We start from the raw sequence: 20,450 nt of genomic DNA, 5'->3' as shown, positions 1-20,450 counted from the left end.
TGTTTAGATACATCCAATTTAATATTCATTCTCAAAACATAGAGAAAAGTCGAAGATAGTTTAATAGTGGAAAGGCATGAGAGGTTCAAGAACAGCATCTTCGGACATGAGTGCTTGGTGTTCTGCTGTTGTGTTGTTGTCTTTAATACTTTTGTTATCTGTTCGTGAGAACAACGCTTCTAACTCGATGAGAGGGTCTCAATTCTCAGAGAAACCTTGTGAGGAGATTTACGTCGTCGGAGAAGGAGAAACGCTTCATACCATCGGCGATAAATGTGGCGACCCGTTTATAGTTGAGCGAAACCCGCATATCCATGACCCGGATGATGTATTCCCTGGTCTCGTTCTCAGGATTGCACCTTTTTACTTCTCCAGAAAAGTGTAAGATATATAAAAAGAGTTATTTTATTTTTATTTTAACTTTGTTTGAAGCATACTTTTTCCTTTGTAATTAGTATGTATTTATGTATATACTAAAAGAATTCCGAAACAAATACATATATTTGAAAGAAACAGAGCAAAAGCAGAGTCTACAGTGAGTTTGCTTATTCATGTTTGGAGGTGTTAAATGTTTATTTGGACATGTTTTAGGTGTACATGATATTAGTAAATACTATATGGGTTTGATTGAAAATATCAATAAATAAAAAATGTCGCTGATCAGTGCAATATCGAAACGCCAAGTTAGGAAAAGTCAACGACTGTGTACAAACTGACAGAATTAAAAGGTGTTTCGTTATTGTAAAATACTAAAATCTAAACTAAACATTATACCTTTGCTATTCCCTTTTAAAATTATTTTTCAACTTGCAGAATCATCGTAATGAAAGACTAAACTGATTATTTGCTGAATTGTGTTAGAAGATGCATTTATTCTTCTTCTTTTTTTGACAACAGATCTCTTTAATCGTCGTTGTATCAAATTATCAAGAAGAGTGCGACTTTCGGTTAAATCGAAGTTGTGTTCAAACTCCATTGATATTCTCGAAGCTCCATGTATGAAGATCAATTAGCTTGTAGCTTTTCTCTTATTCTTGGTGCTGGTTTGATGTCTCTTCGAGCTGTTTGGGCTTGAAGTTACTTGGGCATGTATATTACACATGTTTTAGTTTCTTGAGCATTTTTAGAGAAAATCAATCACATTTTGATTTAGATTATAGTATAGAGATTGCAAAATTATGTCTTTTTTACAAAATTCCAAACCATGTTTTCTGTTAAAATGATAAATTGTGTTGAAATCATGTTTTTCTATTAAATGAGTAAAACTGGTTGTTTTTCTCCCCATGCAAAAACCTAAAAAAAACATGTTTTTTTTTTCTTCTCGAAAACCTTAATTTCCCATCAAGATGTAATATCTTAAAACCATAACATGGTAATTTTGATAAAATTTTATAAAATCATATACAGTAGAACCTCTATAAATTAATAATGTCGAGACTTTAAAATTTTATTAATTTATAGAGATATCAATTTACAAAAAAATTCTTTTTTATATTTTTTTCTATTTTTGAATATTTTTATTAATAAAATAAGAAAATACTTGATTTACCGTATATAAATTATTCAAATTTTAGAAATTTGACTTTCGTACTATTTAGTTATCTTATTTGGTGTATATTTTTATGTTTCATATAATTTTATGTGGTTTTCGATATAATTTTACTAATACTATCAAAATATATTAAAATATTAAGAAAAATAGAAGTATTTTCATTGTGAATATAAAACCAACAATATATTATTTAGTTTGTACTTATATAAAATATATATAAAGATGGATTATTAATTTATAATTTTAATGGAACTATATATTTGCATGAAAATTTTAAAAAGTATTATTATCTTATTATTTTATCGATTTGTGTCATATTTTACACCGGCCAAGTTGGTACGACAAAATTTATTAATTTATAGAGATTATTAATTGATCGAGTATTAATTTATAGATGTTCTACTGTACTTTCAACTTTCAACTGAAAACCGGTTGGGATTCGAACATGGAATATTGGGTAATTAACAAAACTGATTATACGGACATCTTATAAAATATACGGGTAATTTATGGAAGCCTTGTATATGGCTTTCTCCAAGTATAAAACCCACCCTTTATGCTGCTATCCCCTGTCATCGGCAGCCACAGACCTAAACCCTAGAATTCCCTTCCTCCTGAGTCTAATAAGTTCCGATCAATCTCCGTCGAAACCATGGTCATCTGTAAGATATATTTCTCTTGCTTTGTGACCATTGTCTTTTTACCTGCAGTTATTAATTAGATATGATTTATTTATTTGTTAATAATCACCTCGCTCTCGCTCGCTCGCTCATGCAGATGGTTGGACAGGCGTCTTCTGGGACATGGATGATTTCACACTCCCTCCTGGTCTCGATGTAGATCAGTTTGTGAAGAATGTCTGCTTAGCTATATCGAATGAGGGTGTTCGTGGTGACGTGGAGTTCTTTGCTTAATTGCTTATAGTAGTTCGGACACCTTTGATTATGGTCGATATCTCGAGTCCAAGTCCTTTACTCCAGCTAAAGTTGTCAGTAAACGTTCAAGGTTATATCGTTTGTTACATTGCATGCTTAACTGGGTTCACCACCGTCAACAGTATGGATGGAAACAAATGTGTTGGTAATTGCAAAGGCTATGCCAGGGGCAAGGCCGTCTTTTAGCACGTGCAATTGGAACGGTGGAACAGGGTCCAAAATTTTAGAGGGCCATAATTTTTTTATTTTATTAATAGTTATAAATTTAAAATCATATATTTATTAAAAATTAGATAGCTATATTTAAATTTAATTTTTCGTATTTATTAACCAATAAATATAAATTACAATTTGATTTTGTTTACATAACCAACCAAAATGCAATAAGTCAGAAAAAATTAACATTTATATCAATTAATATATTTTGGAAAATAAAAAATAGCTGTTGGTGTTTGATTTAATATTCAATGTAAATTTAAAAAGTTAATATTCTAATTTTTTTATATATTTTTTTTTGCTAAGAATGTTAATATCATTGAAGAAAAGATCAGTCTATTTTTATCAAAAAAAAAAAAGATCAGTCTACAAGTAGTTAATCTATACAAAACAAAACCCTGGCAAAAAGAAAGTAAAAAACAGGGATTTGATAGTTTTTGGAGCTGGTGAGGAGTTCCAAAGAAGTCCTAAGTAATCCAGAAGCAACCACTGTGGATTAGATAAGCCAATTAAGCAAAAGGTTCCTGAATTTCTTCCTGTGCCTCATTGCATAAATGGAGTTGATGACCTGCCGGTTAATATCCTTGAACACAACAAGCGGGGGACTGATGCAGTTGTTATAAAGCATGCTGTTGCGCTGTCTCCAAACAGAGTAAACCAGTGTTTGAACCACAAGCAACTTTAAAACCGAAGGAGCCGCCGGAGCAGAGGCACATGCCCAAAGCATTAGTTCCGACCAGGTGCTGAAACTTGGCACTCCACAGCGAAGTCTAATGCGGATTTCAGCCCAGAGAGTCAACACGAAGGGGCAAGAGAGCATCAGATGGTCTCTTGATTCCGGTTCCATGGTACAGATGCAGCAGCACGAAGGTACCTGCATTCCCCAAGAGGACAGCCTATCACGGGTTGGCAAACGGTTTAAGTTAGTAACCCACATGTGAAAAGCATGTTTAGGTGTTGCTCCACTGAACCAAATATGTTTGGCTGATGCTTGAATATTTCCCCTTGGTCGCAAGACCTCCCAAGTTTTTGCAGAGGAGTAAGAGGGGCTGATTTCACCATCGGTGTTCCAGGCGAATGAATCTGACCCTAGCTCCGGTGAGGGGGCGAGATGGTAGATAGGTAGGCATGGAGGTTGACTTCCTCGTCCGATCTCGGGTTCGGGAGTCTCCATCCAGAATCATAACAAGCTTCAGCAACACACGCATCAATCCTGATTCGGAGTCAGCGGGTTCCATCTCGACCAAACACACTAATCAAAGGACCAGCGGGGGTCCAGTTGTCAAACCAGAAACTCGTGGATTGCCCATCCTTTATCTCGCTGATTAAGAAGTTTGAGGCAAGGTCTCTCAGGCGAAGCAAGCATCTCCAGTTCCAGGTTTGGCTTTGCACTTCAGGCTGAGACCAGAAATTTTTTTATATTTAGAAAACTATTATTAATTAGTTATTATAAATAAGGAGAGAAATATATAATTTTCAGCAACTTTTACAAAAAATAGTAAACACAAAGAAAAATGACTAGTCTAAGCCCTATCGAGAAGAAAAAAGAGAAATCTCCAACTTCTTGTTTAATCAAATCAAGAATCTACGGTTTTTAGTCTAACCACTATCCATGTTCCATTGCTCTATTAGTTTTCTTATAGATTATAACTTATGATTGTGGATATAAAGAAAATCAAACTGAAATATTCTTAGTCTAAAATAGGTGTTTTTCATAAGGTTTTAATTATAAAACCAAAATGTTAGTAAAATATATTATAACAATATTTTGCCAGAAAAACATAAATTATTTCAGGTTAGTAAAATTAGTCTTTTTTTTTAACATAGTCTCTTTAGAGTTTGAGACGGTCCTGGTTAGGGGAAGATAACATTAACATGATCAGTTTTCACAGTAGTTCCTGAGGGATGCTAACCAGAAAATTTTGATTATCCTGAGCCAATTTTAGCTTGGTATTGGTCAGACTTATGTTCTGAAAGTACGTCCGTCCACCTTTCTTCTGCGATCCTACTACTGATTATGATTCCAGAAGCAGCTCACCAGAAACTGATCGTGCAGACGTGCTCAAGGTGTGAAACTATGCTGCTGGTTCCGCTACGAAACGAAGTCAAAAAGAAGCGGCGGATGCTAAATCTCAGAACTAGTTAGCTGATAATAATACTTTTGTTTCTATTAAATTGGGGTTAGATAATAGATGAGGCTTGTGTTTCAAAAAAAATAAATAATAATAGATAGTTAACACATAGATTTTGAGAAAAATTAAAAAAATATGACAATATTGTTTTAATGCATAATTGTATCGTGAAATAACATATAATGATGGCCAGAGAGGTTTGGAAACTTTTTTGTCTTTGTTTCACCAAAATAACGATTTTATTGTGGTTTGTCAACTGATTTACGGAGCATATGAAATTTTTACTAAATTAATTGATAAAAAAAACAGAACGACGCCCATTTACCATGTAAGAGAGTTTAAAATACATTAATACAAATATAGAATGTTGTTAGAAATTTTAAAACAACACCAAAAATTATAGGCTTCAGTATATTAACCATTTACCGAAAAACTGAATATTTTGTAGGGGTTAGTTAACATGTAGATTTTAAGAAAAATTCAAAAAATATGACAATATTGCTTTAATGCATAGTTGTATCATGAAATAACATATGATGATGGTTAGAGATGTTTGAAACATTTTTTCTCTTCTTTTCTCTAAAATAGCGATTTTATTGTGGTTTGTCATCTGATTTAGGGAGCATATGAAGTTTTACTAAATTAATTGATTAAAAAATAGAACGATGTCCATGTACCATTAAAGAGAGTTTAGAATACATTAATACAAATGTAGAATGCTATAAGAAATTTTAAAACAACCCTAAAAATATAGGCTTCAGTATATTAACCATTTACCCAAAAACTAAATATTTTGTAGGGGTTGTTAATACATAGATTTTGAGAAAAATTCAAAAAATATGACAGTATTGTTTTAATGCATAGTTGTATCATGAAATAACATATGATGATGGTCAGAGAGGTTCAGAACCTTTTTCTCTTCTTTTCTCTAAAACATCGATTTTATTGTGGTTTGTCCACTGATATAGGGAGCATATGAAGTTTTACTAAATTAATTGATAAAAAATAGAACAACGGTCATTTACCATGTAAGAGAGTTTAGAATACATTAATACAAATGTAGAATGTGGTTAGAAATTTTAAAACAACAATAAAAATTATAGGCTTCAGTATATTGACCATTTACCAAAAAACTGAATTTTTTGTAGGAGTTAACACATAGATTTTGAGAAAATTTCAAAAAATACGATAATATTGTTTTAATGCATAGTTGTATCATAAACTAACATATAATGATGGTCAGAGAAGTTTGGAACATTTGTTGTCTCCGTTTCTTTAGAATAGATATTTTATTGTGATTTGTACACTGATTTAAGAAGCATATGAAGTTTTACTAAATTAATTGATAAAAAAATAGAAAGATGCCCATTTACCATGTAAGAGAGTTTTGAATAAATTAATACAAATAAAGAATATGGTTAGAAATTTTAAAACAACACTAAAAATTATAGGCTTTAGTATATTAACCATTTACCGAAAAACTGAATATTTTGTAGGAGTTAGTTAACACGTAGATTTTAAGAAAAATTCAAAAAATATGAAAATATTGTTTTAATGCATAGTTGTATCATGAAATAACATATGATGATGGTTAGAGAAGGTTTGGAACTTTTTTTCTCTTCTTTTCTCTAAAATAGCAATTTTATTGTGGTTTGTCAAATGATTTAGGAAGCATATGAAATTTTACTAAATTAATTGATAAAAAATAGAACTACGTCCATTTACCATGCAAGAGAGTTTAGAGTAAATTAATAAAAATGTAGAATGTGGTAATTGGTTTTAAAACAACAATAACAATTATAGGCTTTAGTATATTAATCATTTACAGAAAAACTGTTTATTTTGTAGGGGTTAACACATAGATTTAGAGAAAAATTCAAAAAATATGACAATATTGGTTTATTGCATAGTTGTATGATGATGATGGTCAAAGAGGTTTGGAACCTTTTTTCGCTTTTTTTCTCTAAAATAGCTATTTTATTGTGGATTGTCAACTGATTTACAGAGCATATGAAGTTTTACCAAATTAATTGAAAAAAAATAGAACGATGTCCATGTACTATGAAAAAGAGTTTAGAATATATTAATACAAATGAAGAATGTGGTTGGAAATTTTAAAACAATACTAAAAAGTATAGGCTTTAGTATATTAACCATTTAACGAAAAACTGAATATTTTGAAGCGTTAAACACATAGATTTTGAGAAAAAAAATAAAAAAAATATGACAATATAATTTTAATGCATATTTGTATCATGAACTAACATATAATGATGGTCAGAGAGTTTTGGAATGTTTTTTTTTTATTTTCTCTAAAATAGCGATTTTATTGTGGTTTGTCAAATGATTTACGAAACATATGAAGTTTTACTAAATTAATTGATAAAAAAAATAGAAAGACTCCCATTTTCCATGTAAGAGAGTTTAGAATACATTAATACAAATGTAGAATGTGGTAAAAAAAATTTAAAACAACAAAAAAAATTATAGTCTTCAGTATATTGACCATTTACCGAAAAAAACCGAAAAATGTAGAATATAGGTTTTGAGAAAAATTCAAAAAATATGAAAATATTGTTTTAATGCATAGATGTATCATAAAATAACATATGATGATGGTTAGAGAGGTTTGAAACCTTTTTTCTCTTCTTTTCTCTAAAATAGCGATTTTATTGTGGTTTGTCAAATGATTTATGGACCATATGAAGTTTTACTAAATTAATTGATAAAAAATAGAACAATTCCCATGTACCATGAAAGAGAGTTTAGAATACATTAATACAAATTTTGAATGTGATTAAAAATTTTAAAACAACACTAAAAATTATAGGCTTCAGTATATTAAACATTTACCGAAAAAACACATAGATTTAGAGAAAATTTCAAAAAATATGTTAATTTGTTTTAATGCATAGTTGTGCCATGATCTCTCATATGATGATGATGGTCAGAGAATTTGGAACATTTTTCTCTTCTCTTCTCTGAAATAGCGATTTTATTGTGGTTTATCAAATGATTTAGGAAGCATATGAAGTTTTACTAAATTAATTGATAAAAAAATAGAACGAAGTCCATTTACCATGTAAGAGATTTTAGAATACATTAATACCAATGTAGAATGTGGTAAATGTTCTTAAAACAAAAATAAAAAGAATAGGCTTCAGTATATTAATCATTTACCAAAAACTGAATATTTTGTAGGGGCTAACACATAGATTTTGAGAAAAATTGAAAAACTATGATAATATTGTATTAATGCATAGTTTTATCAAGAACTAACATATGATGATGATCAGAGAGGTTTGGAACCTTTATTGTCTCCATTTTTCTAGAATAGGGATTTTATTATGGTATGTCCACTAATATAGGGAGCATATAAAGTTTCACTAAATTAATTGATAAATTAAATAAAAACTACGCTTATTTACCGTGTAAGAGAGTATATAATACATTAATACAGATATAGAATGTGGTTAGAAATTTTAAAACAACACTGAAAATTATAGGCTTAGTATATTAACCATTTACCGAAAAACTGAATATTTTGAAGGGTAACACACATAGATTTTGAGAAAAAAATCAAAAAATCTGACAATATAATTTTAATGCATAGTTGTATCATGAACTAACATATGATGATGGCCAGAGAGTTTTGGAACCATTTGTTTCTTCTTTTCTCTAAGATAATGATTTTATTTTGGTTTGTCAAATGATTTATGGAGCATATGAAGTTTTACTAAATTAATTTATAAAAAAATAGAACGGCACCCATTTACCATGTAAGAGAGTTTAGAATACATTAATACAAATATAGACTGTAGTTAAAAATTTTAAAACAACTCTAAAAATTATAGGCTTCAATATACTAACCATTTACCGAAAAAACTAAATATTTTGTAGGGGTTAAGATATAGATTTTAAAATAATTCAAAAAGTATGAAAATATTGTTTTAATGCATAGTTGTATCATGAAATAACATATGATGATGGTCAGAGAGGTTTGGAACCTTTTTTCTCTTCATTTCTCTAAAATAGCGATTTTATTGTGGTATGTCAAATGATTTAGGGATCATATGAAGTTTTACTAAATTAATTGTTTAAAAAACTATAACGATGTTCATTTACCATGAAAAATAGTTTATAATGCATTAATAAAAATGTAGAATGTGATTAGAAATTTTAAAACAACATTAAAAGTTATAGGCTTCAGTATATTAACTATTTACCCAAAAAACTGATTTTTTGTATGGATTAACACATACATTTTGAGAAAAATTCAAAAAATATGATAATTTGTTTTAATGCATAGTTTTATCATGATCTAATATATGATGATGATGGCCAGAGAGGTTTAGAACTATTTTTGTCTCTGTTTCTCTCGAATAAAGATTTTATTGTGGTTTGTCCACTAATATAGGGAGCATATGAAGTTTTACTAAATTAATTGATAAAAAATAGAACTATGCTCATTTACCATGTAAGAGAGTTTAGAATATATTAATACAAAATAGAATGTGCTTAGAAGTTTTAAAACAACTCTAAAAATTATAGGCTTTAGTATATAAAGCATTTACCGAAAAACTGAATATTTTGTTAGGGTTAACACATAGATTTTGAGAAAAAATAAAAAAAATATGATAATTTTGTTTGAATGCATAGTTGTATCATGAAATAACATATGATGATGGTCAGAGAGGTTTGAGACTTTTTTTTGTCTTCGTTTCTCTAAAATAGCGATTTTATTGTGGTTTGTCAACTGATTTACGGAGCATATAAAGTTTTACCAAATTACTTGAAAAAATAGAACGACACTCATTTAACTCATTTACCATGTACGAGAGTTTAGAATACATTAATACAAATATAGAATGTGGTTAGAAATTTTAAAACAACACTAAAAATTATAGGCTTTAGTATATTAACCATTTACCAAAAAATCGAATATTAATTGTAGGGGTTAACACGTAGATTATCATAAAAATTCAAAAAGTATGAAACTATTGTTTTAATGCATAGTTGTATCATGAAATAACATATGATGATGGTCAGAGAGGTTTGGAACCATTTTTCTCTTCTTTTCTCTAAAATAGCGATTTTATTGTAGTTTGTCAAATGATTTAGGGAGCATATGAAGTTTTACTAAATTAATTGATAAATAAATAGAACGATATCCATGTACCATGAAAGAGAGTTTAGAATACATTAATACAAATTTAGTATGTGTTAAGAAATTTTAAAACAACACTAAAAATTATAGGCTTCAATATATTAACTATTTACCAAAATACTGAATATTAATTGTAGGGTAGATTTTGAGAAAATTTCAAAAAATATGATAATGTTGTGTTAATGTCTTTTTGTATCATGAACTAACATATGATGATGGTCAGAGAGTTTTGGAACCTTTGTTACCTCTGTTTCTCTAGAATAGAGATTTTATTGTGGTATTTTCACTGATATAGGGAGCATATGAAGTTTTACTAAATTAATTGATAAAAAAATAGAACGCCCCCATTTAACATATAAGAGAGTTTAGAATACATTAATACAAATGAAAAATTTGGTAAATTTTTTTAAAACAACACTAAAAATTATAGGCTTACGTATATTAACCATTTACCGAAAAACTGAATATTTTGTAGGGGTTAACATATAGATTTTAAGAAAAAATTTAAAAATATGATAATATTGTTTTAATGCATAGTTGTATTATGAACTAACATATGATGATGGTCAGAGAAGTTTGGAACATTTTTTGTCTTCGCTCTAAAATAGCGATTTTATTGTGGTTTGTCAACTGATTTATGGAGCATATGAAGTTTTACCAAATTAGTTGATAAAAAAATAGAAAGATGCCCATGTACCATGAAAGAGAGTTTAGAATACATGAATACAAATATAGAATGTGTTTAGAAATTTAAAAACAACACGAAAAATTATAGGCTTCAGTATACTAACCATTTACCGAAAACTGATATTTTGTAGGGGTTCACACATAGATTTGGAGAAAAAAATTAAAATATATGACAATATTGTTTTAATGCATAGTTGTATCATGAAATAACATATGATGATGGTCAGAGAGATTTGGAACCTTTTTTGTCTTTGTTTCTCTAAAATAGCGATTTTATTGTGATTTGTCAACTTATTTACGGAGCATATGAAGTTTTACCAAATTAATTTATAAAAAAAATAGAACGATGCCCATGTAACATAAAAAGAGTTTAGAATACATTAATACAAATATGGAATGTGGTTAGAAATTTTAAAACAACACTAAAAATTATAGGCTTCTGTACCATTTACCAAAAAAATTGTATATTTTGTAGGGGTTAACACATAGATTTAGAGAAAAATTCAAAAAATATGACAATATTATTTTAATTCATAGATGTATCATGAACTAATATATGATGATGGTCAAAGAGGTTTCGAACCTTGGTTGTCTCCGTGTCTCTAGAATATGGATTTTATTGTGGTTTTCCATTAATATAGAGAGCATATGAAGTTTTACTAAATTAATTGCTAAATAAATAAATAGCAATTACCCGGGATGAATGTTATATATAAAACTAATTTCTATTTATTATTATTTATTTGTATTCATTTACGTACTATGTATATAATTAAACTAGAGTAAAGACATAAATCAAAACAATACATCTTGTTTATTTACAATATTTTTTTGGTAAATAAATCAAAACAATCATTTTATTTATCGTATATGGTATATAACTAAATTTCAATGACATGGACATAGATATATAGTATATTTTAATGTAAATATTTATATTTTGAGAATTCATATTCATATGATAAACACAAAATTTCTAATATGCAATTTTTTAATGCAAATGTGAAAATTGAAATATTAAGGTTTCAATATTTTTTCAATACAAATTTAGAAATTATCATATTTAAGTATTATTCTATGTTATATAGTTTAATTTTAAACTATACTATTATATAATATGAATGTCTAGTAAATGAGACTTCATATTCATATGATTTATGATCGTTGTATCTTGTTATTACTAAAAAAAGTTAAACTGTTGATCACAAAATTTTATTGTGAGATATTTAACGTTTTAAAAATTTATGGTCGTTTTAAAAATTCAAAATATAACATATAAAAAATTATTTTTTTATTATATGGTTAATGTAGTTGTTTAATATCTGTTAATAATATAAAATTAAACAAAAAAGAACTAAAATACAAAAATTGTTATCAAATATTTATTATTCATAATCATTAATAGTCATATATACGTTAATCATATTAAACAATTCCGTAGATTTTATGTAAGGAAAGTGTGAAAATATTATTTTGTACACTATTTATAAATTTAATAATTAATTTAATAAAAATATAATATAAGTTAGTATTGACCAATATATTTCTCTAAGAATTCTGAATTTCATTCTCATGGTGACACGTGACTACAAAATAATGTTGTAATGTTTCTCAATTAATATATAAGGGATAACTAATATATTATTATATAACAAATTAATTACTTAATTTTTTTAAACTGTGGTCGATCCAATAACCCGTTGATTCGCAAAGTTGTCCGGTTCAATGTCTGGATGGGGTTTAAAAATATTTGTTTTCATAAAAAACTAGAAATTGTGTTTTTTCTGTCAAAACCGCAAAATAGCATTTTCATGTTAAACCAGAAAATCGTGTTTTTCTACTAAAACTATAAAATTATTTTTTCTCGCTAAAACCGATAAATAAAGTTTTTTTTTTTCCAAAATCGTAAAAGCTCATTTTTGCCAAAACCAAAAAATCACATTTTTCCATCGAAACCGTAAAATCGGTTTTCTCGCTGAAAACAGGAAGAAGCATGTTTTCCATTGAAACCGTAAAATGAAATTTTTTTTTGCCAAAACCACAATTGCAAAATAATACTCCCTCTATTTTTTAAAGAGTGTCACTTTTGAGTTTTTTTTTTTGTTACATAAAAAGTGTCGTTTTAGATTTCCAATACAATTTTTATTTACTTTCAGCTGAATATTAATTGTAAAATTTATTGATCTAATAAATAAATTTAATTATCTCAAATGTTATTGATCAATTAGATGTAATTAATGAAAACATAAATATATTTCAATAATTTTTTTATTATGTGTAAAAAGTGTTTAAGTGACACTTATAATTAAACGGATTATAAGCGGAGGGAGTAAAGTTTAAGTCTATGTTATATATGAAATTTTTTCTTTAGCCATTGACAAAATAAAAAGAATTATTCTTCAACTTGCAGAAGCAGAATCATCGCTGATTATTTGCTGAATTCTGCTATATATATATATATAAAGAAGATGCATTTAGTTGACATAAAAAAAGATGCATTTATGCTTATAAAACGTTAGATGAAAGAATGAATTTTATTGAAACACATTATTTTGAAAGTAATTATACTGAATCAACGTTAATTGGCCAAAAACAAATGTGAATCATAATAATTTTGGCAGAATGCGATGATCTCTTTAATCGTCATTGTATCAAACTAGGTAAATACCCGCGCTACGCCGCGGAAAATTTTTCTGTTGAATTTTCATAAAAAGGTTTTGATATTTGTTACTTTTTAGTTTCAGTTATTAAATTATTATTTGATATTTTGTGATTAGTAGATATCAACAGATGTTGGTACGTGTTATATTATAACTTTGAGCAAAAATAATTTTAAACATATTTATATATTTTTAAATTTTACCCTTTGTAATATATATTTGTAAAGATGATTTTTTTAAAAAAATTTCTTTATAAGACTCATCTTTATAGAGGATATCATGTTTCATTTTTGAATCATCGTTTTAATGACTGAAACCCGTCTTTGTTTGTTCAAGTTGTGGGACATACGCACTATATAGGTGATCATTCCAAAAATGTTTGAATCAAATTGTGAGTGGCATTGTCATGGATCTTCACCAAACCATGCCTCTTGTGTAGGTTATGTTTGATCTATGTTTCTCCTTGTAGTTACTACGGATTTGATTGGTAAGAGCTGTGATTTTTTTTGCGGTAGAAATATTGTTGTTAGACAGATTGGTAAGTTAAACCTAAAACATGAGTTTAAAGAAGTGTTGTGTATTTTAAAAAAGGATATAAGTTTAAAAAAAATACAAATCAAGATTGATGTAGATTTAAGACTGTTGATATAATTGTGGCTATAGAAAGCATCTACAGCAATAGCCAATCACACCCTAAGTCTACGAACTTCTTCGTAAATGTTGTTTCATATAATGCATTAACATAATTAATTAGGATTTGTTTTTGTAATGTATAGTTTTGTTTTGTATAGTATTATGTTTGGAGTAAAAAATTACTATCTTAAAACTTAATTGTTTATTTGTTGGAATATATTGTAAAGACATGTTTTCTACTAAAATGTAATACTCGTAAGTAGTAAGTAACTAAGCTAATTTTACTTCTTCTTTTTTTTAGAACGGAAAGCTTTTGTCATATTTTATTTTATCAAATATTTATGTTCACAGAAAGAAAACACATAATCAGACATTTAAAAAAACATAGAATACCCAAAAAAAAAAAGACAATGACATTCACCTATTAAAAAAAAAGTCAGTCACCTCTTTGGTCGTCCACTATTTAGGTCATTCATGGTCTTATTATTTTTTCTTGCTTTAGTATCCTATTTGTTTGTTTATTTTTTATGTTTTTTTTTTGAAATGCTATTGTTATTTTGTAATAATGAAGGTAACTATACGAACTTGTTAAGTTACTAAAGAACATTATACGAACTTGTTTCTTTGTATTAGAGATTGTTGAATACTTGTCGCTATCGATCTCTTCCAAACACCATTGTGGCAAATATTTATTGATGATCAATTAAAGATCAACTAAGAAATAATGAAATATGATGCAAAAAATTGACGTAGCTTGTGTCTACCGTATTTAGTAGACTCTCTTTGTTTGAGACACCTAACCTCTGCACAGGATGAAACAAAGCTTTAGAATTCGTTGCCATATGCATGTTTGTGGATTAAGAGCTTTATTTTGCATTTACTGCAGTTTTGATATATATTTAAAGCCTCATATACATTTAAAATAGGTGGATACATTTCTCATCACTCTCTTAATACACCATAACATCAATAAGCGAAGTCACCATCATCTGCAGCATAGACATTAGATAGTACTTGGTTTTATAGCCAGAGACTCATCATGACAGCTCAACTAAGAAACACAATAGATCTGAATCGACATATGTGTCGCAACATATCTAAAACAAGAACACAACATCCTAACCTGCAATATATGAGAGAGCATTGACGATCATAAGAGAGCAGTGACAGTCATAACATAACTTCAGTATCTTCTGCTCAATTCCAGCTTGGGGTCTAAACAATAACACAAACCTAACAGTGCATTCTTTGTCCACGTTATCAGCATATTCTCCAACTACTGAGTAATCGGCCTAAAGCACGCACAATGGTCAGCTTGTATAATATTCTCTGGGACAGACTCCTCTAGAATATCATGGGCTAGTGCAGGGTTTTCATGCCATTGATCTGTTCCTTCATAAAGAAACATCATATTAGTTGTGTGGCAATGAAGACTGGTCTTCTTTGTTTGACGGGAATATTGTATGTGCAGTAGCTGTGAAACATAGAGCGAGAAGAACTCATCTGACATGAGACTCGTTTCTCACTGCCATGGCTTTCTCTAGGCGATGCACTGACTTTATTTCTCCATCGTTCACGTCCAAGCTCATTGTAAAAAGCACCATCAGTTAATAACTTTCTTGACCTAATTTTCTCGAGGAAGGAAAAACAATTAACTTGAGTGGGAGAAACACCAGAGGGTGAAGAAGCAGAGACAGTCACCCCAGAGAAGTCAAAGTCACAGAAGTCAAAGTCACGTATTGGTGATATGAACGTACACGAAAAAAACGTGTAAACACAGTGGCAATCAATGACGTGGAGAAACAAAATGATTTGGTTGGCTTTTCAACTTTTTTCAGTTAATGACATGTCACTCTCACATGATTCTAAAATGCTTATGTGTCAAATGCTGGAGAGAACCTTGCTCCATTATTGTGTTGATTATCAAGAAGAGTCTACTTTCGTTGTGTTCAACTCCATTTTTATATCTCGAAGCTCCATGCATGATTGTCTATCATGCGACAACGCAAAGAAGCCTTGGAAAGGTATCAACTATTCTGGATTCGAGATCTATTATCACAGATATATCAGTCGACAGGAATTTCTATTTCTCATTACAAACAACTGAGTTTGTATGGGGTCGGTTGACAGACCTTGAAGAATTATTAGTTAATTAGACCTCGACCGCTGGATATCTCAGGATTATAAATAAAAATATCAAATCTTCCAAACCCTTTCGCAATTAGGCTGTTAAGATATATTTTGCATTAACCTTTACACCCAAAAAAATATTTTGCATTAAATACAAAACTGCCTAAATTTCTAGTCTTTTTTTCTTGTTTTGACTAGAAAGTAGTAGAAAGTTAGAAACTAATAATCACGACACACATAGACTAAATATGTCGTCATCTCCGATAAACAGCTTCTAAACCCAACACAATTCTTTCACAATAATAATTAAAAACAACATTATTACTGTTCGTCGACATAGTCTATTCAACAATTACACAAGTTCCCATCTTTAGGGCCAATATTTCTAACCTTTTCAAACTAATTCAATATCCCGAGTAACCAACCTCTCTAAACAAAAAAAAAAAATCTTATATAAATAAGCAGTGTGAATTGTTCATTGTTACAAACCACACAAACGAAGACTAACAAAAAAGAAACTCTAACGTTCATCAAAAGCCAATGATGTATCGAGTCCAAAAAACCGTAGTTTCAGCTTTCATTTTCTCTTTGTCTATTCTACCGCTTCTAGTCTCAGCCACTGATGAAGAAAACGAATGTGGTGGCTCCAATGGAGGAGGCTCCGCTACAGAGAAGGCAACGATTCTTAAGTACAAGATCGGAGCAATCTTCTCCATCTTAGTAGCAGGAGTGTTAGGAGTCTGTTTACCTATCTTCGGCCTCAAGTCAGAGAGCAACTTTTTCATGTTCGTGAAGGCATTTGCCGCAGGAGTAATCTTAGCCACCGGTTTCGTCCACATTCTTCCAGATGCCACCGAGAGTCTCACGAGTCCATGCCTCGGAGAAGAGTCACCATGGGGTGATTTTCCCATGACGGATTTAGTTGCCATGGCTGCGGCGATTTTGACCATGTTGATTGAGTCTTTTGCTTCAGGGTATTTGAACAGGTCTCGTTCGGAGAATGAGGCTAAGACGTTGCCGGTGAGTACCTGTGGAGATAAGGAGGAGCATTCACATATTGGCTCTGCTCATACTCATGCCTCGCAAGGACATGCTCATGGCTCTCTTCTCGTCCCCCAAGATGATATGAGGAAAAAGATTGTGACACAAGTAAGTAAAATCACAAAACCCTAATTGCCAAAATCAGTGCCGGGACATAAGCAACTTGTCTATGATCCTCAAAATTTAAGAAAATTTTACATAAACATAGATCCACAAATTTGTAAAAAATATAAAAAATTATTAACTTTTTTATTAAATTGTCTATAGCCTTCAAAATGGCTTTAACCAAAATCCATTTTTGTCCGTTAAGATTCAAAGAAACTCTCGATTTTGAATAAAACAATTTTTCAAATAATCGAAGTTTTCTTTAGATAAACACATTTGCTAATTAGTATTGATCACATGTTCTTTTATTTTTCTTATGGTTAGATACTTGAATTGGGGATTGTGGTTCACTCAGTGATAATAGGAATATCTCTGGGAGCATCTCCGAGTGTAAGCACAATAAAGCCTCTCTTGGTTGCAATAACTTTCCATCAACTGTTTGAAGGTTTTGGTCTTGGTGGTTGCATCTCTGAGGTAATCTTAAAATCTATCTGTATCTCTTATGATTCTATCAACTGAATGATATTTAAATAAACAACTTAACTTGGTGTTTTTGTGCAGGCAAAGTTTGGGGTTAAGAAAATATGGATTATGGTGTTGTTCTTTGCACTCACGGCACCAGCAGGGATTGGAATCGGTATTGGAGTTTCAGAGATTTACAATGAGAACAGCCCAATGGCACTAAAAGTATCAGGTTTTCTTAATGCGGCAGCTGCTGGAATCTTGATTTACATGGCGCTTGTTGATTTGGTAGCTCCACTATTCATGGACCATAAAGCTCAGAGTAGTATGAAGATACAATTAGCTTGTAGCCTTTCTCTTATTCTTGGTGCTGGTTTGATGTCTCTTCTAGCTGTTTGGGCTTGAAATGATTTGGGCTTGCATGTTTTAGTTTCTTTAGCATTTTAGAGAAAATCAGTTACATTTTGCTACCAGATTTGACTAAAATGATATATCAATCAATTTCTTACAAGATGTTATCAGTTCTTGATGGCAATCTCTTGAATAGTTATGAGAAATAGAATATAAATCGAAAAGCCCTAAGCCTATGATGGCTCATGACGTAGAATGCAAGGAACATGAGCAGCAGCTACATGGGAGACAAAGCATATTACTCTACAACCTGCAAAATAAGAAGCAAGAATGAGATTTGGAGTAATGAGTCAAATGATGCAAACAACTTTGACTCTTCATAAAAGCATAAAATCAAGTCATCACATTCTTGTCGAAACGATCCGTTTTCATGTTCTGGATATTCATGGAATAACCCTTCAAAAAGGATATGCCATCATCAGTTTTTTATATACCAATTCTTTCACTTTCACAATCATCATCACTCTACAGATTTTAATTATTTTCAGTCAAATATAAAGTCTAGATTCTTTTAATTTTTTTACAAATTAAAAATTAAATTAAAACTATGAATACGTTACATACTTATAGCACCCCCATTAGTGAACTTATGCGGGGTTCACACAGATTTCAAAAAAAAAAATATTAAAATAAGGAATAGTGATGAACTTGTCTCTCTTCTCCTCTTCCCAGTGAACCTGGTTCATCACTGTAGCGCGGGCCCCACGGCATGTGGCGGCCCGCGATTGGTCCGAAAAAATAATTTTTTTTTTTTTTAAACAAAAATCAAACCAAAAAAAAATAATAATAAAAGAATACTTTGTGAACTCCTTTAATGGGGTTCACTAATGGGGGTGCTCTTAGATGTGTGTAGTAGAGACATACCTTCGAACCTGGGTGGGTTAAAAAAATTCCTTGAGTGGCTTCATTATGAAGCACAATAATGAGAGACATGATCAGAAGCAGCAAAGCATCATCAAAAGGCAACGCTTAGTAAAAAGGAAAATGGGGATGGATATCCATGGAATAAGCCATCAAAAGCATCTCATCTTTTCTCTCCATCACCCAAATGTCAAAAAGTCACCATTTATTATATTAAAACTTATATAGGTATATATACTGAGCCTATGAGTCCATGAGTAACCAAGCAACCTTCTCTCATAGCAAAAACAGAAGAAGTCACAATGGAGGAGGATGAGAGAGTTAACAATAAGCAGAGCAGTAATAGGGCATCTTTCTATTGGCACGCGACTATGCAATTTGCTCTTTTGTGTTCTTGGTAGCTTATTGGCTTTGTCACTTGCCAAAGGAGAGTTGCCCTGTAACTGCTTCCGCTTAAACACAATCTGCAAGCCTGTTCCGCTTAATTCCATTTCAACATGGTCAAGAACTCATATTGATGGATGCACTGAGTAAGTTTTCACTTTCAACATTTTCTTGTGCTTCTTGTTTCTCACCTGATAACTTTCTCATAATCCTATAATTAGTAAGAATTTTAAACATATAATTCATATTTTACCATGATTTATTGTACAGATGGTTGGCATCTCCAGCTACACAATTGCGACTTCCAATAACATTTTAGTTGCATTGCATTTTTGAATTATCTTTCCATTCATCAACGATCTAACAATTACTCTCACATAATTAATCAGGATGGATTAAGGTTGGTCACAGTTTATCTTTGAATGGTACCTACTGGTATCAATATAGCTAAGCTTCTAATAGTTATTGTCTTCTATTTTGTACTGGTTTTTCTGTTTGCAGTATTTCTGCATTTATGTAAGACCAATTTGGTCATGAATGTTACAATGATTCAGTGTTAAAAAAAAATTAATTAGTAAACGGTAATTTTCATTTTTTTTTTAAATCAGTCATAATTGTTTGGAGAGTGGAGACTCCAAATGCCTGAAGTAAATGATCCAAAAAAAATGAATAGGGGTGTCAAAATGAGCTAACTCGCTCAAATGAGCTCAATTCATAGTGATAGTGAGCTCGCTATTTCATGAGCTAGCTCAGCTCAGCTCAGCTCGGCTCATTTATTATATGAGCTTCAATATGTAAATCGAATTTAGATCATCTAGATCATGAGTTAAATGAGCTAATTTGTGATCTAAATAAAAATAATAATTATAAAATAATTATAAAATAAAATAAATAGTGATAAAATAACTTCTAGAATATTGTTCAAAATTTAAATATTAAAAATCCAAAACATAAATATTAAATACTAAACATAAAAAATTCAAAACATAAATATTACGATAAGCAAAAGCGAAAGAGACGTATGTCAAATTTGGGATCAACGAAGTTTGTGAGAGAGATGATAGGGTTAATGTG

General features: G+C 30.2%; 2 protein-coding genes across 3 annotated transcripts; both read left to right on the top strand.

Moving 5' to 3' along the window:
- Window positions 1-13,346, top strand: LOC125602235. Of its 2 annotated transcripts, none has more exons than XM_048773992.1 (2): window positions 1-381; window positions 13,320-13,346. In XM_048773992.1, exons 1-2 carry the CDS (start codon window positions 77-79, stop codon window positions 13,327-13,329), a joined length of 315 nt encoding a protein of 104 aa, XP_048629949.1. In that variant the 5' UTR covers window positions 1-76; the 3' UTR covers window positions 13,330-13,346. The 2 variants fall into 2 exon arrangements, with proteins under 2 accessions (XP_048629949.1, XP_048629948.1); XM_048773991.1 differs by lacking the exon at window positions 13,320-13,346 and adding an exon at window positions 898-1,235.
- A 3,198-nt stretch (window positions 13,347-16,544) lies between these two features.
- Window positions 16,545-18,129, top strand: LOC106431679 (probable zinc transporter 12). Its single transcript, XM_013872492.3, has 3 exons — window positions 16,545-17,261; window positions 17,583-17,732; window positions 17,820-18,129. Exons 1-3 carry the CDS (start codon window positions 16,653-16,655, stop codon window positions 18,123-18,125), a joined length of 1,065 nt encoding a protein of 354 aa, XP_013727946.1. The 5' UTR covers window positions 16,545-16,652; the 3' UTR covers window positions 18,126-18,129.
- The last annotated feature ends 2,321 nt before the right edge of the window (window positions 18,130-20,450 follow it).

The sequence above is a fragment of the Brassica napus genome, unplaced genomic scaffold (assembly GCF_020379485.1).
Source record: "Brassica napus cultivar Da-Ae unplaced genomic scaffold, Da-Ae ScsIHWf_2778;HRSCAF=3551, whole genome shotgun sequence".
In the NCBI taxonomy this organism is placed as follows: domain Eukaryota; kingdom Viridiplantae; phylum Streptophyta; class Magnoliopsida; order Brassicales; family Brassicaceae; genus Brassica; species Brassica napus.
Note: the sequence above shows the minus strand (reverse complement) of the source record. Positions and strands in the feature narration are given on the sequence as shown.

Excerpts from the sequence above, each read along its gene's own strand:
- LOC106431679 (XM_013872492.3), top strand. The coding sequence starts at position 16,653 with ATGATGTATCGAGTCCAAAAAACCGTAGTTTCAGCTTTCATTTTCTCT. Across the intron at positions 17,262-17,582 it reads GGAAAAAGATTGTGACACAA|ATACTTGAATTGGGGATTGT; the intron begins GTAAGTAAAATC and ends TCTTATGGTTAG. Across the intron at positions 17,733-17,819 it reads TTGGTGGTTGCATCTCTGAG|GCAAAGTTTGGGGTTAAGAA; the intron begins GTAATCTTAAAA and ends GTTTTTGTGCAG.
- LOC125602235 (XM_048773992.1), top strand. The coding sequence starts at position 77 with ATGAGAGGTTCAAGAACAGCATCTTCGGACATGAGTGCTTGGTGTTCT.